Genomic DNA, 19110 nt, shown 5'->3' with positions numbered 1-19110 from the left:
AAACCATGAAATATTATTTGGAACTAAATTTAAAATACTACCATTTGAAAGCCAGAAAGAAAAAAAGATGGAAAAGTTAGTAATATACTTCATGAAAATTCAATGAGAACAATAGATATTACATAAGTCTAAAATATTTCTTATGGAGGCCCTCAAATATGCAAAAATAATTATTGGCCTGACATAGAAGAAAACTAATCTGAATTTAATACTCTGTAACTTAAAGACTAAAAGTTGTAGTTTGATTGACAGGAGCATGCACAGTCTATGAAGTAAGGGTAGAAGGAAGATTTGAATTTCACATTTTTTGCCTGGTTAACATTCACATATTCATTTTTCATATATAAAAATTCATTATGTAACTGTAATTTTATATTTAATAGTTATCATATGGCAACTGAAGGAAAGATATGCAAAGTTTTTAAGTCGTTTTCAAAGTGTAATGGCAATCAGAAATTGATATAGAAACAGAACAGGGCAAATACTTCGTGCATTCAAAGCAGTTAACAAGCCATCCACTTTAGCTTCTTGACAAACTTCGTCTTTGATCACTAATTGCATATGTAAATGCTCACAGATACATACACATTGTCACCTGCCCACATAGTTAAATTTTGTTTCTGAATCATGCCGGTCTCTTCTTGACTCCCTCACTCACGTTCCCATCCCCAGCTTTACATAGTCACATGTACCCATGTAGCATTTTGGTTAAAATGTCCTTGCTATTGATGACTGCAAAAAGTAACTATGAAAGCTTCAGACAGCACTGTGCTTTGAAACACGTAAAATATCAGATTAGCAGCGCGGTAGGAAGTTAAGGTAAATCTATGAAATAAAGTAAGTGATGAGATGCAAGTAACAGGACTTACTAGAACCATTGACGAACATGTTTGGTGATGAACTGCACGGACGACTCGCTTTGAGATATGTGAGATATTTGCATACTAAAGTATGGTATAAATAGAGAGATGAATAAATGCTTTCAGATTGTGCTGGCAGTGAACCAGAAAATAAGATGGTATTTTAAATTCATTTTCTACATTATTTGTATGAATGATTGAGCTTTTGAATATTAAAGTGTTCAATAGCTAAAGACTATTTTATAGTTATAAACGAAAGCCAGGTATTTAGCTTAATTTTAACATTTAAAGTAGAAATGAAGTTTATTCGTGACACATAAATATATACATGTACATAACAAAGATTTGCCATAGTGAATGATGTATTTGTCTGTGTTTAAATCAGTTTTTGAGTTGAAATTGCATTGATCTTAACAGCGATATGGGATGTTATCATGGAATTAATCTTAGCTCTCAGTCTTAAATTGTGTGTGTGTGTGTGTGTGTGTGTGTGTGTGTGTGTGTGTAGAGGGTGGTAAGAAAGCGGGGGAAAACAAATAGTGAAATAATGAGATAGGAAGTATTTCATAGCATTTGCTTTGTTTGTTTACACAGCTTGTATTTACCATACGTTGTTTTTTCCTATACTGCTATAGAAACAGGATCCTGCAGAACTCAGAGACACAATCAAGGATAATTGACAGTCAATAGAATGGAAGCTGATGCCCCTACCTCAAAATCACCGACCCTCACCTAGGGTAACATCCTGAAATCAACATTTTAAAATCGGACTTGCAGTTTTTATTCTCTTCTGAGCCCTCTATGGTGTACAGCCTGTTTAAGATGTGCAATGACACTGGATATTTGTCAAATTGCCTTCTAGTTTTAATACCTCGTCATTTACAAAGGTTTTCAAGAGTTCAAATCTCAAAACTCTTAGCTTTTTTTCCAATGCGATACCATGGAGTCTTTTGACTGGAAGCTTTTTGAACTATAATCATTAAACAATTTAAATGATAAGTGTTGCATTTGCCTCTTCCGCTTTCCACTTCACCTAGCTCAGGAATTGTATCTACAAAAAGAATTGAAACTGCCATCCTGGGCTATCAGGATGGCTCAGCAAGTAAATGTGCTTGTTGCTGTGCCCGATGGCCAGAATTTTGTCCTGGAGACTCACAGAGTGGAAGGACAATCTGCTCCTTCAGTTTTTCTTTGAGCCTCCTACACACTCTGAGGTACATACAAATCCATCCATGCATGTGTACATATATGCACTCCCACATACTTAATTTAAGACTAATACCAAGACTATTACAATTATATTATTATTTATAATATCATATTATACAATGTATCATCCACATTGTGCTGTTATACAGTCTATTATATAATACTCTATTATAGTGCTATATGATTTTATAATATATAATAAAATAAAATAAAAATTTTAAAGATATAAAGCTATCCTCTCTAGTTTCTCTGCCATCACTCATCCTCCCCTTTCCCCCACTCTCAGGTCAGACTAGATCTACCCTGAACAACCTTAGGCTGGCAAGATCTCACTCAAGCTCCTACTCCCGGCATTTGAAGTACCCACATCACCTTTTCCAAACACAACCAACATAGGCCTCAGACTGACTTCGCTCAGCACTCCCTTTTCTGGACTATCTTTTCTCTCTTCACTTTTTTATCTATTGCTTCTTTGCTTTATAAAATCCAACCCTCTTAGAGGTTGACTCCAAAGGTTGGTTCTTTCATAACCTGTCTTGCGTTGCTCCACAGAAATCATTCCCTTTTGAGTAACTTCCCTCTCCTTTCACATTTATGATTATCCTGTTATTGTTTATCCATATCACTTCCCCTTCTTTGCCTTACATGAGATGATAACCTCATCCAAGAACCATAGTCTATCCTTCCTGGTACAGCTTGGAGTTTCTTCTCCAGAGCCTATTATGGGTTTTGGTTTAGAACTGCTTGGATAAACAAGCAATGGAAGAGCCATCAAGTTAAATGTTTATGAAGCATGATTAATGAAAACTCAGATAGAGAAACTGGGGTTCAACCTGAAGGTCAGAAAAGTAAACAGCCAGCCATTGGCTCTTACCTCAGTTCAAAACAGCAATCCTGCCTCCAGGAATCTCAGAATGAGACTGTATTTGAGAGCTGTTTTCTCCTGTTTTACCACCACCTCTAGGGTTGGGAGTAAAGGCATGCACTACCCAGTTTCTATGGCAAACTAGTGTAGCTACTGGGATTAAAGGTGTGTGTTACTATTACCTGGTCTGTGAGGCTGACCAGTGGGACTGTTTACTCTCAGATCTTCAGGCAGGTGTTATTTATTAGAATGCAATTGAAATGCCTCTATATCTTTATTTGAAAACTTTTAATGAGAATCTGTTTTCATTGTGAAGGTATGGATCAACATCTGAATTATCTTAGTGAGACCTCTGATTTAAGTTTGATTACTGTGACCCTCCAAGAGATATTCTTTCTTCCTTTAAAACCACAAGGATTTTGACACTCTCCAAGAAATATCTTAAATATTTTCATTATACTTGTCTATAGGTGACATTTCCCTTGTGTTTATCTTTACGTTCTATGTTTTTTTTTCTTTGTTTTCATTCATTCTCCACCCTTTCTACACCATGTGTGGCTTACAGGGGTGGTCTCAGATATGAACTCTTTCAGCAGCACATCACGGTGAATACATCTCTACCCTTTGGGACATACTGTGAGACGTGGCTCATTTCATCCTCAGAAAGTACTAGTCTCAAACATCAGAATTTGCATTTATAAAGGAAAGCAATACTTTGAAAAGTCAAACTGGATGTAAGTGTTTAAGATTCTCAAACTTTTCTGTTAATGCAGAAGATATTAATTGACAAGATAAAATAATTCCAGGGAAAGTACAGGTTGTTGTATTGTGTATACCCATGCATAGTAATTAAATATAGTAAAGGAAAATCTAAGAGATGCCATCAACTCTATTTCTGACCTTTTAATGTGATCTCTATTCCATTTTTTCCATTTCAAATATATGTAGTCTTGCAATATTACCAAGAGGTGAATTAAAACACAGAAAAGTCCAGAGGTGATTCTAACCTGAAAATTATAATTATACTTTATTATTTCTGCTGAAAACTTTTCCCAATAGCTCAACTCTTTATTAAGTTTATTTAATCTCATGTATTTGTATCATAAGATAATCATTTTCTTAATAAATTTCATCTATCTTGTAAGATGAGATATTCTAAAAATAAAAACTGTAGGTGTGTTTTTAGGTGAGTGCATAGAAAATAACTTACCCCCAGTAGCCACAGTGATTTCACGTAGAAAATGACCGTAAAATGGAAAATCGAAGGACAGATTCACTCTCTGCAAGGAACAACATCACAAAAAGAAATAAATCAATAATGTGCAGAATGGTAAATGTAAAATAAAGAGCATTTCCATTAAAGCTAAATGATGTTTCTCCTTTACTCAATCGGTACTGTAGTTGACCTTAAAAATGAAGTGTTAGATGGTAATAAAGAATATTTTTTTGCAATTAAGCATCTGAAAAAAAAGTTATATTTTGTGGCCTATTGACATCTTTCTGTTTTTACAAAGAATAACTGGAAATTTAAATTCCAAGTCAAGCTATATTCTGACTGCCCTTACCACTGTTGTTTCATTATTTTTAAGGATCTCTCTGCCACTTGATGAGTAAGTTATCTGGGGTAGTTTGACATTTTACCAGTTGATTAAAAAACAGTAGAATAAAAACCAAAAATAGTGCTTTTTACACTATTTTAGCTTTGCTTTTTGTTTTTCTGTATATCCTATAATAAAAAATGATTGATGGAAGATGATGTCATGAATCTGTAGATGCAGACCTGAAGACATCCTCACGTTTGTTTATTGTAGCGAACTACCCAGACATAACATATTGTGTCCATTTTAAAAGCATACAGTTGAATTATAAACAGTAGTTACTGGAGAACTATTTCGATTTGGTATAGGAAAAATTGGATAGATGTAGTTAGAAAATTTAAAAGCTTTATTCTTTTACCATCCTAAAGGAGCCTAGAGTATCAATTCATAATATATAAAAGATTTGCTTGTATATATTTAGTTTAATGCTAATGTATACAAAACTAGTAAAATACAAACGAATAGCGTTTTGTATGCCTAAAACATTATGAGGCAAGACATAAGAACATGATATATATAACAACAACTAGGACCTGAAAATAATAGATTTATCTTTCCACCTGTCTGTCTGTCTGTCTATCTATCTATCATCTATCTATCTATCTATCTTTATCTATCTATCTTCTACCTATGTACACATACATATATGTAAATATGTGTATTCAAAGGTAATTAATTAGCCTGGTTAAACCTCAACAGCATTACAGGCTTCCTATGGTAAGGGCTCTTATGCTAACATTGCACCATTTTGACATTCATTTCTCAGAATCTACAAATTAAAATGTAGAAGAGTATGTCTATTGGAATTTAGTTCTCTCCAATTTTGCAAATGATTGCCTTTTCATATCCTTCAGAGATTTCTAATGACTTATTTGGCACAGAGTTAATCATTCATAATCTACAGTGATTTTCAATTAGTTTTTCTTTCCTTTTTCTTGAAACCCACATCTTCCCAAAAAGTTTTTCATCACATTTATTTTATGCTAACAGTAAAATAAAAATGTTTGTTCTGTGCCACTTGAAATGAGGGGTCACTGATAACACTAAAATGAAAGCAACAATATTAACTGATGTGTCTGAAAGATGTCAAGAATAATTTGATGGCGGCAATTACCATTGTGGACAGAATTTCACCATTCTAAACTCTTCCTCTGCTCATTAGTAAAGTTACATTCTCACTAACATTTTGCTTTAAATATTTGTCAGTAACAAACCCAGTTTTCACCAAGGATGAATGAGAATCACATGGTAAATATTGTCTCAGATACTGTAGATATTTAAATATGTCTTGAGTTAGACCATGGTGCACAAGTAACATACAAAGTATAGAGAATGAAATAAGTGTTGAAATAAAAGCTAAGAATCCATCATCCACAAGAATTATACCTGTCATTGAACTTCTTTCCATCTATCTCTCATGATGACATTCTCTTCCCCATACAACAGCACTTAGCCGGTCCTGCCATCCAAAAGGCTGCTAAATGCATACATTCCTCTTGAGTCACTAATAATAACTTACCCACAACACACACACACACACTCACACACACACACACACACACACACACACACACACACACACACACATTTCTTCACAAACCCTTGGCTCCAGTACCCCTTGAAGATACTGTCTAGCATTACTTTATTACCTTGCTCCAAAATCCTTTAATCCATTGGTTTTTCCCCTCCTGGAAATAAGAGGACCACACTAACTCATGTTTAAGACTAAGCCATAACTAGAACTATTAGCAGACAACTCTGTATCTTGTGGTCCTTCTCATGCTGGCCAAAGACTGCAGCTTCTGGTTTTTAAAAACCAATACTCTTAACTTTTGGTACCTGTCCTCCATGACACATGAGCCTTCATTAATCATGGTTTCTATATTTTTAAGTATTGCTCTGAGTTAAGTTGTGTCCTAAACCAAGATCTAATGACTGAAGAAAATTCTTAACAACAAAACAAAAAACTTTGTGTGCAGAAGAGTGCATATACATGCCCTTATGTGTGTGTGGTATGTGTGACAGAGTATGGGGTATGCGTGTGTGATCCAAGGGCATGCCCATGTGAGAAGGCTGGCATAAACAGCAAGGTCAGAGAGGTGTGTGTAGAAGGTCCTCAATTTCTACTTTGTTCTCTTGTTGCTCAGTTTCAGACATGATAGACTAGCTGGCCCAAGAGTTTTTCAGGAATTCTCCAGACGTTGACTTCCATTTTACTAGGTTTTCAGATTACAATGACTTCGTGTGGCCTTGGGGATTTGATTTCACAGTCTCATGCCACTGCAGCAAGAACTCCATGCACTAAGCTATTTCCCCAGCCTAGACAGAACCTTTCTTTGGAGGGTGATCTTGGAAGACACATGTTAAGATATGCAGAAATATTTTGGAAAAAATAGTATCAAACAGAAGGCATGTGATGTGTCCCAGGACAAAGTCCCTGCTGTAAAGGCATAAATAACTGAGTTTGGATAGTGAGTTTCCCATAGCAGTCTGGGCATGATGGACATAATGGCCACAGTCCCAGAGCTAGGGGCTGGAAGTGTGTATTCTGGAAGACTTATGGGCCAGACAGTCTGCTCCCAAACAGTGAGTTCCAGGATCAATGAGAAACCCTGTCTCAGAAGATAAAATAGAGAAGCAATTGAGGGAAACAGACTGATGGTAACACCTGGCATCTATATGCACCTGCACATGTGAGTACACCTACACATATACATATGCCCACGTGCATATGCAACTATATGTAACAAACACTATATACACATACACACTGGGAAGACAAAGAACAAGAATGAATGAGTACCACACTGGATATTCTATCACAGTCCATAAGCACAAAGAAGAGATAACCCAATTCCTAAGGTGCAAGCTGTCTGAACAGTTCCTGTCAGTAAGCTCTTTGAAACACTGGAGAACGTGCCTGATTATCATGGAGAGGCAGGAAGCAGGCCATTCTTCCAGCTAGCTACTCATTCTCTGTATTGACTCAGGTCACTCAACTGTTCAACTCTCCTCCAACTTGAGCCATGCCTTGGGCAGAAAGAAGAGATATGACTTGAGCTGGGAAGTTACTCATATGTCAGAAACAGCTTCCTATCAGTGGACAGTGAAGAATCAACAGGGGCCAATAAGTGGGGTAGGGGGCTTTCAGAGTTCAGTTATCGCTTCCTTTGCTCAGATTTGTCTTCCCAGAATAACTCACTCATCTGTCTTAATATCTACATGTACAAACTGAATGGCTTTACACAGTCTTATTTTGCAATCCTTCGGTGTAAAAACTACTCAGAGTCAAAGTGCTTAGTGTGGCTCAAGGAGAAACCTAAGATTTGAACCTAGGTTTGATTACAAAGGCAGTGATCTCAAATACTGAAATAGTAAAAACAAAGTGCTAGACAAAATTAGGGAAATAATAAGTTTCCCACCTAAACATGTGTTATAATAAGATATCAATATAAACAAGCTTTAAAATTTTATTAAGTGCCTTCAAGTCAAATGATTATATATTCAATGTAAATACCCATAACTAATTAGATTATTATTTTTCCCAGGATGATACATGTAAAAGAGGCATCAGACAAGAATAAGGGGAAGTTTTATTTTTTTACGTTTTCATTCTTCATTCATCACTGTGTGTGAAACAGAGAGGTAGACAATGAGTAAATTTCACAGAGTCTCCTTAGTGATGGGGAGAACATGACTGAAGGATACATAATAGGACCATGTGAAGACAGAGTAGTATGAAGAAGTGGCAATTGAGTTCACGTTCAGGTACCCTAAATTGATTGTTTAAACAGGAAGCACCATAAGTTCTTCACAAAGACCTTAAAATAAGACCAAAAACTTTGAAACTGCAAGAGAAAGACATGAGAAACCTTTTAAGAAAGGCAATAACTTTCTGAATAGAACTTTCACTGACCCAAATCTAATAACAAGAACCGACTAACAGGATTGCACCATACTAAAACTCTCAGTACAACAAAGAAAACAAAGACCACAGTGAAGAAGAGATGGCCCACAGAGTAGAAGAAAATCTACAGTGATTCATCCTTCTGATATTTACTATCCAGAGTGTATAAAGACCTCAAAACATTAAAAATCTAAAGAACAAGTAATCCATTTAATAAATGGGAAACTGAACTGAAAAGACGCTTTTAATATAAAGAATATAAATGGTTAATAAATGCATAAAACACAAGGAACATTTTAAAGAAATGCAACTAAAAGTCACTAGTATTCCATCTCACCCCAGTCAAAATGGCTGTCATTGAGAAACACAAGTAATAAGAAAACAAATGTTAGTGAGGATGTGATAGAAAAAGAAATATATGGTCTGGCTACACCACTCCTGGGTGTATACCCGAAAAGAATCTAATATATCACAGAGTTCTTCAAATTTTTATGTTTATCACTGTATAATTCTAATAAGCCAAATTACAGAATCATTTACTGCCTAAGTAGCTGGCAGTAAATAAATGGACAAAGAAAATGTTGCAGCCATACACAATTTAGGGTTATTGATCTGTTAAAAAAATTCAATCATATTATGTGCAGGAAAATGGGTGGAACTAGAGGTCATTATGAAAGTAAAAAGCTAGACTCATAAAGGCAGATACCATGTTTTCTTTCATATGTGGAATCAAAGAAAGTAAGACTAAGGGAAAATAAGAGAAAACAAACAAAAACAACAGGACCCAAAGTGGAGTAGTGTTAATTGTTAGTAGTAAGGGGAATAAACGCAGTCTGAAACACTTTATATACATGTCTGAGGACGATATAATGAGATCCAGTTTTGAGAGTGTGAGAGATGGCTTAGTAGTTAAGATCACTTGTTGTCCTTCCAGAGGATTTGGGTTGATTTGCAGCACACATATGGCAGCTGATAAGCATCTGTAACTCTAGTCTGAGAGGCCCCAACACTTTCTGGACCAGGTGCATGACAAGCATGCAAATGGTGCACAGATATACATGCTGACGAAACAGCCATACATAGAAAATAAATAAGAGTTTTAGTAACAGTCATTGTACAGTTAATATATTCTAACTGAAAAGAGTCTCAGTGCATGGAATACAGGACACAGACTGTAGCATACACAGTAAAACAGAGGGACTCTCACTACGGAGCATGAAAACTGGAGATACAGAACATGGTGACAGTGCAGATTTCCAGCTGGAAGAATGCTAAGCCTTGGGGACACCAACTAAGCTGATGAAAGGAGGAAGAAAGGTCACTTGTGTTAGCTGTAAGAGCATCTGCTATCACTAATTAATTATGCATCCTTTAACTATGCAATAGACATTAATTAAAGGTGGCCCCAAACTGTCTAGGAACTATTGTGTATCTCAAAGGTTAAGGGATCCCTGAGCATTGCCAAAAACTGTAAAACGTAGCAACAACAACAACTAAAATAAAAAAAATCACACAGAAACTGGCATAGTAAATCTTACCTTAGGCATTATACTTTACCAGGAAATATTTACTGTTAAAGGGATAAAGTGATTAAGGAAAATGACTATATGAGGACTCAATTAATGGATTAGTAGTCTGAGGAAAACACAAATAATATATCAAAATAGAGCATAGAGATGGTCCTCCGTTTACCTGCAGCATTGAACAGAAACTTTAAAACTCAGAACTAAAAAAATTAAGGAGTGTAAGTAACATAATAAAAGCAATTCCATGTGGTAACTGTCTTAGGTTTTGAGAAGGTGGGGCAGTGAGAATGCTCTAGACAAGCAAATGAATCATTGGTCTCGTGGAAGAAGACAAGTCAGGAAGCATGCCCTGACGAGCCAGTAGAACTATGAGGCCAGATAATTTGATGTGAATTGAGAGCAACTGTGGCTATCTGTGATTATGGCTTTTAAAAATCACAAAGCATCTTCTCAATAATGCTCTCTCAATGTGTCCTTTTTAAAGTGTTACTTTAAATGTTATCATTTTTAGTTATGTGTACATGTGTGGATCTCAGAATGAGTATATGCACATGAGTGCTACTGCCTGCCCATGACAGAGGAATCTGATCCCCTGGAAACTGGAGTTACAGATATTTGGGAACCACTTCTTAGGGTTGATTGGTAACAAATCTCTGTGAGTGAAACATCTCTCCAAACCCACCTTTTGAAATTCCTGTTGGCGATTGAGTCAGACATGTTCAGAACCATGGATCCAGATTGACACCTGACATTTCACATATAGTTTCTTCATTCTTTTGCACATTTTAGAATATTTATTATGATCTGTTGTAGTTCTCATAGTGTTGTAAACACTACCACTAGTTACACACAGTTATAACTAAAACATTTCTCTTCCTCATTTATCTTGTCTATTCTTCAGTATTATCATGAAAGAAAGTTCAGTAGTCAATGCTGTGTATGCAAAATCTTGCAGAGAGAAGCCTGTGCATTAGCGTGTTTGCACATCACAAGGCACATATTTTATGACCTTTTTATGGTGAAACTTTCTTTTTAAACCTTGTATCATTCTTTTTAACTTTTGAGCACAATAAGTTGGGAATCTCGCTGTGGGTACCATTTATAATTCCCAGAACCATGTTTTACAGAAACACCATCAACACAAACTGCTGTTTGTTGGAGGATAGCTCCTTCTTTTGTTTATAAGTCTATGCATGTCTAGTCCCCTGAGTCTTTTTATTTTCTATTTACCGGGTACAAAACTGCTGAAAGCAGCTTAAAGGAGGAAAATTAGTAATAACTAAAGTTTTAATAATTGCTGATCTCATAAGGCCATAACAAGGTGTCTGAAAAGTATATGCTCAAGAATGAACTGAATTTTCATCAAGTTTTATATATACATTTTCAAATTCTATTTTTGATCATTCAAATAACTTTTATTTGAGGGAGACATTCATCTACTGAACATGTCAGCAGAAGGAATACCATTAATATGATTATTTGTATTGGAGAATTTATATTAATCTCACATTATCAAATAAAATATTGATTATACTGTTTCAGGTGAGTGGTACATACTTAAGTGTGAGCCTTGTACAAAACTAAATTTAGTATATTGTTTTATCTACTCAGATGTTCCTAGCAAAAGTTGCCTATTTTTAGTAAATATTGTTTTTCTAGTAAGTAAACACGATTTAATAAACATTGGATAAACATGGTTGATTTGATTTGGTGTGGTCTGTCTCTGCAAGATGCACATAGCAAGGGGACAGTTTTGTTGATACTGAACATGGGACATAAAGTGCTTTTCCTGGCAGATGACAGTAGCATTGATCCCCGATGAATCAGAAGGCATGCCTTTTACAGTCTTCATTCAGTGAGACTTCATGTTCGAACTTGGCATCATTTTTTTTCTAGTTATTGAACATTCTAGCAGGATTTTGTAAAGGCTGGCACCTGATCTTGTTAGTGGCTGTCTTAGATAGGGTTTCCATGGCTGTAATGAAACAACAGTACCAAGAGCAAGTTGGTGAGGAAAGGGTTTATTTGGCTTTATTTGATATGCCATCATCTTGGGTTGGTTGGTGGCTGTCTTAGTTAGGATTACTATTGCTGCAATGAAATAACTTCACCAAGAGCAAGTTGAGAAGGAAAAGGTTTGTTTGGCTTATATCTCCACATCACAGTCTACCATTAAAGGAAGTTAGGACAGGAACTCAAATAGGACAGGAACATGAAGGCAGGAGCTGACACAGGGCTTTGGAGGGGTGCTATTGGCTTGCTCATCATGGCTTGCTCAGCCTGTTTCCTTATAGAATCTAGGACCTCCAGCCCAGGGATGTCACTACTCACAATGGGCCAAATCTTCCCACATCAATTAATAATAAGAAAATGCCATACAGTCAGATCCTCTGGAGAAATTTTCTCAGTTGTGGTTCCCTCTTTTCACATAGTCTAACCTTTGTCAAGTAGACATAAAACTATCCAGCACTGAGGCTTTATGACTTCATGAACATTTAGCCGTAATGATAAGACTATCCTTGAAAAGTTGATTCATAGGATCAAATGACTAAAGGTTGTCTAAATCTCTTTAAGTACTATGTCAATAATGGTTAACAATGAATTATGTTCATGAATGTGTCCAGCCCATCAATAGTTCTTTAAGATTAGTTTCCTAAATAAAAATTGTACTCATTTAGTTCTTGATAAACTGCAGAAAATTATTGAATTGTGTATTCCCTCAATATTTGAACATGCTGTCAAGTGCTTTCATAAAAAAGAATTAAATCAATTAGGGAAGTCATTTTTTAGTAGAGTTGATATCAGAAATACAGGTAATATTTCTGAGCAATATCACAATGCTCTCATTGGGATGCTTTGAAATAACCATAGCACCATGTCTACAGGGGTTAAGGGAATGGAGTTAACATTTAATGTGCCAGACATAGCTAAGTAGTTTTTATCTATACTTAAAAAGAATGAATGTGAAACTTAGTAGTTAAAAGTGTGATGATAAGCAAAATACTTATTATTTACAAAAAGATTATAACAATTATTGCAATGAAGGCAGATAAATAAATTATCAGGAGCCTCCTTCAACAGACGTTACATCCAAGGAAACACCCTGTGTTCATGCATGGCATTATCTGTTTTGTTCCACAGAAAGAGAATGCACGAGTCTATGTAATTACAAATAGCAGAGCTTTATTTCTTGCAGAACTAGAAGCTGGGCAGTCTCAGGTCAAGCTTAGGTGTGGTAGGAGGCTTTTTGAGTCACCATCTCATGGATAAGTCACAAACGAAGGAACATCTAAGAGTAACAGCAAGGGTTGGGGCAAACTTAGTTTTAGAGCAAACTCTTTCTCACAACTTACTAAGAGTGAGATGTTAACATGACTGAGGGCAGGGTCATCAAGACCTGATTGGCTCTTGCTAGGCACCCTCTTCAGTTTTCTTGCTTTAGGGGGTTAAGATTCAAGCCTACTAATTTTAGCCATGTCAGTATCTACCAATATGATGAACACAGAAAAACAAGGTTATAATTTTAACATTCTAGCTAAAGGAAGGCATCTTTAACTAAACAAGAGGAACATTTAAGCTCATTAAAAAAAATTAAAAAGTTACAAAAAGAAAAGATGTGGGAAATAAATGCAACATAAATACTATATGGAGCTTGTATGGGAACAAGGATAATAACTAAATAATGATGTACAATGAGTAAAATTAGAATAAGGCACATAGATAAACTACGAGTATTGAACAAACACGATTAACTATCAAAAAGATGTGGGAAATAAATGCAACATAAATACTATATGGAGCTTGTATGGGAACAAGGATAATAACTAAATAATGATGTACAATGAGTAAAATTAGAATAAGGCACATAGATAAACTACGAGTATTGAACAAACACGATTAACTATCACATTATTATTTTAAAAGCAATTTTATAGGATGAAAAGAAAGCTATGTGATACCTCTCAAACATTTTTCTGGGTTTTAGAAGACTGAAATTATCTCAGCGCAGAACTCCACAAAGAAGAAGTCATGAGTTAAAACCATTACACTGTAGCAGGACTCATTTCAAAGCAAAATGTTTAACTCAAAACTGTCTTGAGAATTGCATCTTTTGTCTATACCAGTGATTGAATCTTTCAAAAACTAGCTATAATCATGAAGCCTAAACATAGTCAGACCTTCATGTCTTTTCAGGTATAAAAGTTTCATTTTGTCTAATGGGGGTTTGCTGTCTACGGGTCTGCCAGAGACCAGGGTAGACATTTCTAGATGTTTGCTAAACAAGAGAATAGAAACTGAGTGTAGAGTTCAGGATTCTCTGGGGCCAAGTGGCATGTCCAAATGTAACACTATCTATTTTTTCTCAATTTTGTTCAAAATGTAAGAATAAATATGATTAGAGAGAACACATATTCACAACACCAAGACAAAGCAAGCAAATTTGAAACTCTGAACGTGACAGAGACCACTCTTCTCAGGTCAAAATTATTTGCCTAATGAGGTACCATGTGCAGAAGGCAATGGCATGCTGAGTGGGAAAGCATTGAACTTCTGCCTTCATGCTAAATGTCTTCCCTGGCCTTCTTAGTTTTTCCATTCTCTCCACCCCTTACTGAGAAATACAATGCTGCTATTTCTTGTTGTTCCAGATATATTCAGATATTGAATCTCTAAACTTCCGTTCAATTTTTTAAATTTCTTTATATTATATTCCTTTCACAAGAGAAGTTACAGAAATACATTTATCTACAAAGTAGACATTAAAGAAAATGGAGTGTTATAAATTTAAGCCCTTATGTTTTGCAAGAATGTTCCAGCCATCTACAGCCACATCAAAACAGTGGTCCCCTACTTAACTCATCTATACACTCAATTCAACTTTTCCCGCAGTCTTCACACAGAATGTGTTCCCTTTACTCAGTGATTCATGACTGCACAGCTGCATGAGTAGGATAAGATCAAATGATGGGTTTGTACAACAGGGAAATATTAAAGAGACAATAGAATATGGAGAGGCATGTATGAATAGATACCAGCAATGCAAATGTCTTTTGATTTAATGCAGATTATGTTTCCAGGCAACAAACAATCCTCACACAATCCCAAATGAAATAATATAACAGGAAGAATAGTTAGTAAAACCTTTCCTATGTAAGATTTGTGAAAATGGGATATTATAACCAATTCTCACATTGTGGGACAGGACAACAGGACATGTTTTGCGAATCCAGCGACTGGGATCATTAGAAACCTAAAAATGTAAGGGAGCTTGTCAATATTCAGACACAGAGACCTGGGAACTGGCTAGTCTTTTGAGAAGTACACTCTATCAATCCAATTGATTTTCGGAGTTAGACATTCTAACCTCTCCAGAATTTTTGTTCATAACAAATTAATGTTTAATTAACTCTGCGTATGGAGTGACATTCATCAAGGGAGTATTCATAAACTTGAAAATGCAATGTAAACATGAACAAATTCTGGCTCCTCAGAATTAGAGATTAAGGAAACTATCACCACACCTTGTTCTCCCTAATTCAACAAACACTCTTTGGTTTGTCCACAAGGCGCTAAGTTGGGGAGGGGTTTTCAAGCAAGTCTCCAAGTGCTGTACTTCATTCAGATGCATACATTTTAGTCACTACTGAATATAGTCTCTGTACTTCAATTTAATACCATGTCTCCATCTCTAAACAACAACAAACATGTTTCTCACATGCCATAGGAAGTTCCTGAAAGCTACAAGCTACCCAGTGTTACACAAGTATTAAACAACCACTGGGGTGGTGGGGCCTGGGTAGAAGAAACTCATCAAGTTAGACTTTCATCAAATCCTTAAATGAACATCACATTCAAGGTCATAGTAGTTCCTGGCAGAGTACTTAGGCAGATCCTAAGTCCCTAACTCATCATTTTAACAAGCTGTTTCTTGGTTCACGTGTGAAGGTTTGTAATGCAGTAGCTGAAATTCATCAGAAGGTTTAAATATTTCAAAACTTGACTATGTGTTGATGTTTAGGCTAAGTTGAAATTTAATTCATAATATTCTCTGCTAGAGAATAACTTTATTTCTATTTATAAACAGTTGTAAATTTACAAAATAATACAAAGAAAGTCTCTCTGATTTCCTGAAGATTTTTAAATTTAAAATTTTATACTCATACTACTTTAACCAATTTGTTGATTTTTCAGAAGCTAAGGTATTTGATTCCTGTCAACAGGGTAAAGAGCATCCTCAACCTGAGGCGTCAAGAAGGCTCTATGAGTAAAGGTGCTTGATATCATCCTGACGAACCAAGCTAGATCTTTGGGACTAACATGATCAAAGGAAAAGATAAACTCATGCAACATGTCTTCTGATCTCTGAATGGATGCCCTGGCATGTACACACACACATACACACACACACACACACACACACACACACACACACACACACACACACTTAAAGAAATGCAATAAAGAATGACCGCCTCCTAAAAACAATATCCAACCCATACCTAAAGTTCAGCCCATGATGAAGAAAAACTTATATATGTTTTTCTGGTATTTACTCCTAATGAATATTATATTCCATTTATATTTTGTTAATTTTTTTCCTAAAGCATATTTTTCTTGAATGATACATATAAAATCGTTGTCATCTAATAATCCCAGGAAGAGTACACATTTTATACTATGCTATCTAAAATTAAACCATGAATGTCTACAAAAGCTCATGAAAACATCTCAGAAAAGATGACCAAAAGTATGTAGAGGAAGAAAATCTCTGATGAAAGATAAGAGAGGCATGAGATTTATTGATCAAGCCTGAGACATGATTGAGGGGTATCCCCTTTAGCAGCATTCATGAATATGAAAGATCAGTGGGATTGAATAAAAATGTAGAGTGCTTATCTCATTTGGGACTTTCAAAAGGTGAATATGTATGTTTCAAGAATTAGTTACTTTATACCCAGCATAGCTACCCCAGGATATATTAGACTGTCTTCAACGATTACTTTTAGTGTTATAAATAGTGTTCCTCCCTGCTGAAAAACCTCAAGGTAGAAAACATATTTAACTGCAATGAAATGTAAACTCAAGCACTAATTTAAAAAAAAATATTTATTTTTATGTGTATGCCTGAGCATAGGTGTGTAAACCACTTGTGTGTAGATGCCCATGGAAGCCAGAAGGCCTCTGAGGCCCTGTGAACAAGAGTTATAGCTGGTTGTGAGCTACGAATGTAGGCGCTGAGAACAGTACTTAGACTCTGTGAAAGAAAGAGCAGCAAGTGTTCTTAACTGCTGAGCCATCTTTTCATGTCATTAAGCACATTTTTAAAGACAAACTCTTAATTGAAAAGCAAAGATTTTATTTTTAAATCTATAAAATTGGTCCTGGTGGATTTCACTGGAATCCCATCTTATGCCTTTCTACCTATGGTTCCTTGTAGTTTAGTTTGATTCCTACAGTCAGTAAAAGCAACAAGAGTAACTGAATAACTACCAATATACATTTCCTTACTTATTGGCAAAGTTAACTAACTTCAGTGACTATGGTGGGCCAGCACTACTCTAATTATATTAGTTTTGTTGGAAAGGAATGATTCCAGGTCATTCTTTTCTATTAAATATCATCAAGTTGTCACAGAAGTCATGAAGGAGATTTTTTTTTAAAAAATGAAACAATCATCAGATGAAAGTCCATCTAGATTCCTTCCAAACTTTACCCACATTAAAATAGAGGGAAATGAAGGAAGAACAGTGTTCCAAGCCATTCATTCTGCTGTTTTTCTCATTCAAAGAATCAACACTCCCATCAATAAAAGGAGAAGAAAAATCAAGGCAGTGTGTGTATTTATCTGTGACAAGAGTACATTACAATTGCCCAGTAGGAGGAAGCACAATGAGATAATGGCGGAGATAGGCAGCAATTTCTTTACCAAATATAGCTATCCATTTTTCGACCCGAGTGTTTTCACTCCCTCCCATCCACCCATTCATTCACTATTAAATCTGTCAGTCTGTTGACCTGTCTATCTTTGCATCTGATCCCCTGAAAAAGGGACTTGGATGCCTCTATGCTGCCATTTGATTTAAGCTGCAACCTTGGACCACACAATTTTATCCAAAGACCCTGAACGATTGTAGTATAAGTTACCTCGTTGATTCTGGTGCCCCCGCTCCAATTCCTTGAGCAGATCTAGTCTTAGTTATGCTTTTGCATATTTTGCTAGACCCACTTACACACTTCCACAACAACTTTAACAAAAATAAGAAAACTTGTGGTATTAGTTCAACTGAGCCCACCCACAATATCCTAGCAGGTTGCTTATCTCCTATCAGATCCCATTGACTTCTACTCACCCTGTCCCACCTCTTATCACATCATTGTGACTTCTGACCACCCTGTCCTGCCTTCTATCATATCCCTATTTCTTGGTTCCAGGCTGCTTGGCAGCTCAGACCAAAATAATCACACAGAAACTATATTATTTAAATCACTGCTTGACCCATTAGCTCTAGCTTCTTTTTGGCTAACTCTTACATATTAATTTAACCCATCTCCACTAATATGTGCATCACCACAAGATCGTGGCCTACCAGCAAAGTTTCAGTGCATCTGTCTCTGGAGGCTCCATGGCTTCTCCCTCAATTCTGCCTCTTTTCTTTCAGCATTCAGTTTTGTTTTCTCCACCTACCTAAGTTCTGCCCTATCAATAGGTCAAGGCAGTTTCTTTATTAACCAATGGTATTCACAGCATACAGAGGGCAATCCCAATTCACCTGTGACTTCTGAGCACCCTGTCCTGCCTCCTATCATGTCAATGTGTCTTCTGCTTACCCTGCCCCACCACCTATCATATCCACGTGACTTCCGGTCACCCTGTTCTATCTCCTGAAAGAGTGGCATTAAGTTAATTTAACTAGAAACCCCTCAGTCCTGAGGTATCATTTTGATAAGAAATAGGATCGAAGTTAAGTCCTCAACAATATTTTTTTTTACCCCTTTGCACTCTGCATCTTGGCCATAAGCTCCTTTTTCTAACTGTATCCTTAACTTAGCCAATCCTTTCATATCTCTTCTTGCCATGTTCCAGTAGTCAATAACTCATTTTCATAATCTTAACTATTGTGATCCTGCTTTTTAAGAAAAATGT

General features: G+C 36.0%; 1 protein-coding gene across 2 annotated transcripts in view; it reads right to left on the bottom strand.

Annotated features, from left to right (window-relative positions):
- Positions 1-19110, bottom strand: part of Plxdc2 (plexin domain containing 2) — a 404732-nt gene that overhangs the window by 186572 nt on the left and 199050 nt on the right. For both annotated transcript variants that reach the window (XM_075970560.1, XM_075970558.1), the window contains one exon: positions 4145-4214. In XM_075970560.1, coding sequence (XP_075826675.1) covers positions 4145-4214 — 70 coding nt within the window. The remainder of the gene's footprint in view (positions 1-4144; positions 4215-19110) is intronic.

The sequence above is a fragment of the Microtus pennsylvanicus genome, chromosome 4 (genome assembly GCF_037038515.1).
Source record: "Microtus pennsylvanicus isolate mMicPen1 chromosome 4, mMicPen1.hap1, whole genome shotgun sequence".
Lineage (NCBI taxonomy): Eukaryota > Metazoa > Chordata > Mammalia > Rodentia > Cricetidae > Microtus > Microtus pennsylvanicus.
The sequence above is the reverse complement of the archived record's forward strand: the minus strand, read 5'-3'. Positions and strand labels throughout refer to the sequence as shown.